This window comes from Etheostoma cragini, chromosome 14, assembly GCF_013103735.1.
Source record: "Etheostoma cragini isolate CJK2018 chromosome 14, CSU_Ecrag_1.0, whole genome shotgun sequence".
In the NCBI taxonomy this organism is placed as follows: Eukaryota; Metazoa; Chordata; class Actinopteri; order Perciformes; family Percidae; genus Etheostoma; species Etheostoma cragini.
In genome coordinates, this window is record NC_048420.1 from 18,678,699 (window position 1) to 18,686,470 (window position 7,772).

At 40.4% G+C, this 7,772-nt stretch overlaps 1 protein-coding gene across 1 annotated transcript in view; it reads right to left on the reverse strand.

Moving 5' to 3' along the window:
• Positions 1-7,772, reverse strand: part of LOC117956788 (ephrin type-A receptor 7-like) — a 134,350-nt gene that overhangs the window by 92,772 nt on the left and 33,806 nt on the right. Inside the window, exons 2-3 of the mRNA XM_034892044.1 lie at positions 5,239-5,303; positions 3,017-3,689 (exon numbers count right to left, since the gene is read on the reverse strand). Of these exons, the coding sequence (XP_034747935.1) occupies positions 3,017-3,689; positions 5,239-5,303 (738 nt within the window). The remainder of the gene's footprint in view (positions 1-3,016; positions 3,690-5,238; positions 5,304-7,772) is intronic.

Here is a 7,772-nt window from a genome sequence, read left to right on the forward strand (position 1 = left end):
TTATTGTAGACAAAGCATTGCTGATAATTACAAGGAGCAGGTCAAGCAACAGACCAACTGTCAATTTGCACTTATATCCAACTGTCAAACACTTACCGTAGGATCAGAAATTCTGCAACACAGAAAACATCCTGCATGACTTATGATCAGTGTAGTTGATTCTACCAACCTTTCTACTAATACTTAGTACTTTCTGCATTTTTTGTTAAGCTTATGTGTTCCTCAGACAACATGCAAAACTACATAAAACAGCATGAAGCAGCATGTTGTAACAGCTATGCCCGATGTTAAAAAGACAAAGGCAGTGTGAACACAACTTGGTCTTTGTCTTGTTCTTTATACGTTTGCTTTTGTCCGTCTGTTTTTTCCCCCCAACCCACCTGCCTGTTTGTTGCCTGTGTTCTTTTTCTCAAAACATCATAGTCATGCAATCTCAGTTTCTACTCTAACGTCTCCATCCAGATGCACAACATTTTCTACAAAGGCAAACAAATGTGTATGCATTTTTTTGCATTTAATGATGTGTGTAAGGGTGGTAGGGCTGAGCTAACAATCCCAAAAAACTGTTTTGAGTAATCGAGAAAAACAATTATTTTGCACATCACGCTTTGCAAGTCAACTCTTATTTTGTCCTGTGTTCTGATTTGAGAGAAAAAAATAATGGAATAGTATAAGAGTAAAATTTCACAGTTCAAGATGTTTTCACTGTTGATTTGTTTATCTGTTTCACTGTTACTTTTTTTTAAATTCAATAATTAAGTCTTTCCAAAAGCGTTTCCAAAATGAGTAATTGTGTAAAATAATCGTGATTTCAATATTGAACAAAATAATCGTGATTGATGATTATTTCCATAATTGAGCAGCCCTGTGGTGCTGTTTGACAAATCTCAATCTTTGTGAAACTAGGCGCACAAGGAATAAGCCTCATTTCCACTCCCACAGGATACATAAATGGATACAGACACGGCCCGAATCCCCCATTTTTATATCAGTACTTCTGCCTGCTTCACTACTCACACAAAAGGTGCAATTCTATGTTTTTGTGCAATATCGTTTGATATTCTCTAACAAAGCAAGAGCAGTTGGCAATCAACGCGGCAATCGTATTTCATCACATGTATCCACAATCATCATTAGAAGTGATATCTCAAACATCATCAAATGTCAGAAAGGTACTTAATGATTTAGTTTATAACACACAAAGGCTTAACATTTGCCTCTATTTCACTCTGTGTCTTACCCTGCTTGTCTTCTCGCTTATAATAATTTGCATTTGTTAGTGTGTTAACTCAAAAGCATCAATAGTTAAAACAATTCTGTTAGTTCCTTTCTGTCTGTATTTATGTAGTTTAGTTGTCTTTAATGTTTATTGGCACAATGAGCTCAAGATTAAAAAAAATAAACTATCAAGGTCTTAACTTGAATCAAAAAATATAACCTGTAAGGTAATCACACTCATAGAAAAACACCATTGGAAAGAAGCAGAAGGAGGTGATTTCCAATAATAGCAATAAATTGACACCATCAACCATAACAGCAACTCAACACTTCGGCACCTCTGCTAAATTACCCCTCCATTACGATGCACATAGCCTGCTGTCCAGTGACTACAACACCCACATCTCATTGTACAACAATGCAAGATGGGGTGTGAAAGCTAACAGCAACAGTCAGGCGATCAAACTGCTGCTGTTGTATGAGCAATGGGTTGTGAAAAAAAGATTCCAATACTGTCCTTGTGTTTACGTCAGAGTTCAACACCCCACACCACCCACCGACAATGCTTCATGTAAGTATGTGTGTAGGCCATTCAGACCACAACTCAATAGGGCACAGCCATCTGAAGAAAGAGTACATTAGTCACTTTGTTCACACTCACTCTCTCACACATACTCACTTTCACACATACTCAGTCTCACACAGACCAACACACACACACACACACACACACACACACACACACACAGACCAACACACACACACACACAGACCAACACACACACACACACAAACACACACACACACACACACACACACACAGTACAGCCTTACCGGTCACATACCATGTCTCACATGTTGACATGTCTGCTGACATTCTTTTGTCGTACGAACCAGGTTAACATCACAGACAAATCGAGGCCCTGAGCATTGATGTCATGTCAGTGTTAAACAAAAGCAGACATGGATTGAAATGGAGTGCGGAAGGCTTTTCTGTACTTCTGTTGTCTTCATCTTCTGTTGGAAAAACAATGTCCACTCTGTATCCCTCTACTTGTCTCAATGCTTGTAAAGAGTGCTTTCTTCTTGATTTCTCCTCTTGTTCCTTGCCCACATGCAATTATATCTGCTATTCTCCTTCACTCTTACAGTATCTTCGTATCTTCACAACTCTCTTTTCACATGGATCAACCATTCCCCTCTCTCGTCCTGTTTTTCTAATCTCTCAACACAAAGCCATCCTCGGCTCTCCCTCCTTTGCTCACCTGTCTCCCTCTCTTCTATTTCACAGCAAAAGTCTACTTCTTAATAATTCATTCTTGTCTATTATTTGAAAACCTAAAAAATCTTGCTGTGTGGATTTAGAAAGAAGTGAGCTTACCAGACCCCTCATTTCTACATTGTGCTTAAACCAAGTTGAATTGTACGGAATACAGGTGTACATCTTAATCATTTTTGTAAATGTTTCAAGAAAAATGCAACTTTAAGGGCTCAAAAATACCCAGAAGTTGATTTAACAGCTGGATATTTTTGCAATGTTCTTTCTTAGTTTCTTTCTCATACCAGAGACATTGTTCACAGTTATTCTGGCAAACAACTGGAAGACAAGAGTACTTTAAGTAGTCAAATCAAATTCCCTCCCTTCTAATCCTACCTTCACATCTGCTTTACATACATTTCTTTGCCTTGTTTTAGTTCTCCTTTCCTCACAAAATCCCTTTCCTGTTCCTTCCCTTCCCTCTTTGTTTTCTGGCCTCTTTCATCTTCCCATGCATCCCACTGTCTATTTGTTTCCTACCTTCACAGCTGCTGTGTCCCTCCTCGTAACCGGCGCTGCAGCTGCACTTCCCAATGGGTACCAGCCATTCTCCCTCGGCGCTGCAATGCATCCGGGGAGGGCTGTCAGCGTCAACCTCAGAATTGTTGACGCAGGTGCCACGCACCTCTACCAGCGTGGCGAAGGCCGCCTCAGCTACTGTGTCGGAGAACACTGCCAGGTTCTGCACAGTTGCAAGGCAGCGTTTGTAGTACACTCGCACGGCCACTAGGGCCACGCAGGCGCCGACGTCCTGGAAAGCCAGGTGGAAGCCCTTGCGGTTGAGGTGGCCAATCTCACGCACCTCTGTGTTCAGTTTCATCTTTCTTTCACCCAGGTCACCCTGTGTGAAGCTCTCATCTGCAGCAATGGTGTCAATCTTGGTGTAGCGGTCCTCTCGTGTCACACCCCCGAGGTCCCTGTCCGACTCAACGTAGAGGAGGTTGAAGGTCTCCTTGCACGTGCCCGCCACACCGGGGATGCTGTTGCAGTCGCGCAGCGTGAACTGGAGCTCCACAAAAATGCGCTGGCCACCTCGGCGCGCCACCCAGCCTGTCTGCAGCCAGTTGTTCTGCTGCGTGGGCTCCATTACGTTGCACACCTGGTACGTCCGGATAGGCTTGTACTTCTCATCTACACCACTTATCTCCTCCCACTGGAAAGATGGAGGCAGGTAGGGAGGGGAAAAGGAAGGAGAGAGGGACAAAAAGAGGATTGGAGGTGGAGGTATAGTGAAGAGGATGAGAGGAAAGAAGGAGAAAAACAGGAATAGAAGAAGGGGAAAGTACGGTTAAAACAACAGAAGAAAAAAACAGGAGTGAAGTGATAATATGAGGGAGTGAAAAGACAGAAAACAAAGTAAAGTGAGGTGGGCGGGAGACAATACAGATAATGAAAAGGAAAGTCAAAAGTCAGAGAAAGAAAGAATACAGTAAGTGCAGATAAGAAGTCTGATGACATAATCTAATGAATGTGTGTGTGGGTATCGAAAAAAGCATTTGCACTCAGATTCTTTATGAACGTCACAGAGAAAATGACAAACTGCACTACCTCAGTCCTTAAATCAGCCTAGGGTGGTGTTAGCTGAAAGAATGGGCCAGACCTTGGTGGCTTTTCCAGACGGTTTCTTTTCATCTCCACCGTTAGTCAAGGGAAGGTAGTATGACTTTAGAGTATTCCTCTTCCCAGCTTTATGTTTATGTCTTTCCTTACTTGTGAGTTTTATTTTCATAATTATTACAGTATACAGTCACTTAGTATGTCCTATAATAAAAGATTTAGTATTTTCTATTTCCTTTTTAAGAAAATTTGCAGTATAAAGCAAGTGAGAAAACCCCTTCTATTTACTACATTGGATGATGATTACAACTCCATGTCATAATTTGAAACATTGATGGTGAGTCGGACTTGACAAAAAATTAAAAGTCAACTGAGCACCAAATGTGGAGCTTTCACGCTGCCTCACATACAAATGCGAACACACAAAGCAGACAGTAAAAATAGATGATATGTGATAGTCATGTGATAAACGGCACTACTGCCAAGGTGACTAAATCAAAGTGGATGCAATGTGTTCTCTCTGTGTGCTATCGGTGACGGTAGTTGAGTCAAACAAGAACGTGAATCTATCCGATTAGGTTTGCATGTGATTCATCAGCCACCTCAAGCTGCCAGTGACTCAACACAATCTACAGTAAACAGTATGTGTACACTGCTGTTTATATAATAGACACCTTGGGTTAGTTGCACATTAAAAAAGGCCAACGTCCAGGTTTGGAAGTGGGCGACAAACTGCTTTGGCAGCGGTAAATTCTTTAAAAAGGGCTCTGGCCTTTGTCTTGCATAACTTAATGCTAAGGTTTTTACAAGCCAAATCGATTGAAACGGAGGGGGCCATTATTCTGTGGCAGCATATCTGTGTCTGGGTTTGGGCACTGCAGTATCCAAACCTGCATAAGAACCATTGATTAATGATAATGATGAGCTCTGGACTGTGAGAGAAGAGACCGCGTGAGAAAGAAAAAGGAATGATTAGTGTGAGGAGTAGAAACAGCATGAACAGAACAGGAAGATGAAAGGAGGTGGTCTGGGCCAGATGTTAAGCATGCAGCTGTGTTGTGGAGCCGAGCGAGGGAACAAGCACGTGTGCAAACAAATAAAGAGAAATACAGACAATAATAAAAAAGGCAAGTAAGCGCACTTACTCCATTGGGGGGATAAGATGTCCATCCCAGCTCTGCCTGAGTCTCTTTAGAATTCAGCAGCACCACTGCAAGAAATAAAGAGGAAAAAACAAACAGAGAAGCACTTTAGGTCAATTTAGAAAGGATTATGGAGCCTGTTTGTATTTATTTTATCTTGTCAGTGTAAATAAGTTTGTCAATAGTGTGCCATGAGTGCATGTCAACAAAGCATGTTAAAGACTAACTAATAAAGAAAGAGTGGTCTTCAGTTTACAAGTCTAACAATGTAAGTGCAACATGACATGTAATATTTGGAATAATGAAAGTACGCCATTAACACCGAGGCAGGCCTGTCAAAATCTGGTGAAGGTGAACGCATCCTTTGATAAGTGCATTAATGCCATCTGCTGAGGACTTAAGCAGGACAAAGAGCTTTCCATCATCCTCTGGCTTCAGCAGTAAAAAATACCAGACGCCACAAACAAATCACGACAGAGCACCACAGAGCTTTCAGAACAAGCCAAGAGACACAGAGTTCCCTCAGTAAGCTCTCAATGGTGGCTCTGTGGTCTACAGTTTGTGTTTTCCTTTCAGCACCATGGACAGGGAGCAAGCGCAAGCTTCGACTGTGTTTTTAGCACAACGGGCAGCTACACAAAAAAATACAGTGGCATGCAGCTCTGAGAAAGCGTTGTGCAATGCTACTTCAGTTGCTTAAATAAAAGACACACAGCACAGAGAAGGAGAAGGAGATGAGTTGACCTGAACATTTTTCATTCAAGTATTTATTGTTTCTATTAGAAGTGATCTTACCACAATATCAGTGGTAGAACACAACTACAATTACTCTATTACTGACTTTGAGTACAAATTTGAGGTACTTTATTTGAGGGAGTAGTTTCTGTGTTATGCTACTCAAACTTCACTATGTTTTCGGAAACAAAATTTTGAGTATCTTTATTTTTGATAATTAAGTACATCTTGTTCATCGTTTCATCTATACTTTTACTTACATTGTACCCAGTTCATAATCCAAGGCTGCAACAAATGTTTAATGAATAATTCATTTAAATTGAGAGGATTGTTCATTTAATAGGTTATTCAATAGAGTCAGAACTTTGTTTTCAAACTCACATAACAATTTCCCAGAGACTAAATCTTTTGTTTTGTCCAACTAATAGCCCAAAACACCAAAACATTCTTGTAACAGAAGTAGAGCAGAAACAGTTAATTGGATGGTCAGCCAAACTGTTAATCTGACACTATTCACATTATTTGTTTTTTGTCATCTTTAGGCCATTCATATATGTGAGGGTGTTATACTTTATGATCCTTGCAGTATAGCTGTAAATTGAGATGTTTGTATAATTTTCCATTTCATAGATAAAGAATATGAAGTGATTATTAAAGAGAATATTCATCAGATTAATCACTTATAAAACTATTCTTCAGTTGCAGTTATGTTGTAGTACTACTACTTTCACTTGAGTACAAGATCTGCATATATCCACCGCTGAAAAAATATCCGTAGTTACAGTGAGGCATCGGCAAGTACTTCCTGTTCAAAAGTTGGTATAGCAATCAAAGAGCCACAGTTCACTAGTCAAATTCATGTCTTGGAGCAGTCGGGAGTAAGATTGGCCATTTCAAATTCAGAAGTATGCGGCAGGGGTACATAAAAGCCATCATCAGCACATTTATCTTAATCTATAATGCAATATCAACATCTGTAGCAACATATGGTGAGCTGCATTACCGCCTCATTTTTAAAGGATTTGCTGATAATAAAGTTACCCATGCTTTAAGCTTGTCGGCTTAAAAAGACACTCTCCTGTAACACATGCACACAGACACACACAAGCACACACAGAGACACAGACACACAGAGACACAGACACACACAGTATTCCAAACACCTACAGCCCTGAGGTAATAAGAGTCTGACACCTAGACAAAACCATTTTTTTCAGCACTTTGAAAAACACCCTGACTGCAAAGACTGTTGTCTTTTATCCTAAAAAAAATAAAATAAACGCTACTTTCACTTGGTTTTAACTTTAGTTTTCTATATCAACGTTTAACCATTTTAGGAGCCTTGAAAGGGCTCTCAAAAATAACCTGTGTTACACAGTCTAGAGTGGTCAGTAGACTGCTTGACAAGTAACCGGTTCTTCTCATCTTAAGCATTGCTTGAATTCTTTAAAAAAAATACTTTGAGCCGATACCCATTGATACATAACAAATATTTGGCCATGTCGCCATTACAGTAAAAAGCAGGCACATGGACCCGCTGGTGGGCAAAGAGTAGACACCTTTTCAGTCTAACTCATCCTGTGGGCTAAGATGTGGCGGCTAAGACCTCTAATGTTGCTGACTCATGCTCTGACATGGAGGCTATGGACTTTGACACGAGATGTCAAAGTCTGGTTTGGTGCTCATGCATCAAAAGGGAAGTACAAAATATAATGTTTTCCAGTTGCAACGAGAAGCAAGTGTCAAAACAAACCTGTCAATACATTGGCTGAACTTTTTTTAAATAACCTGCATATTCCTTG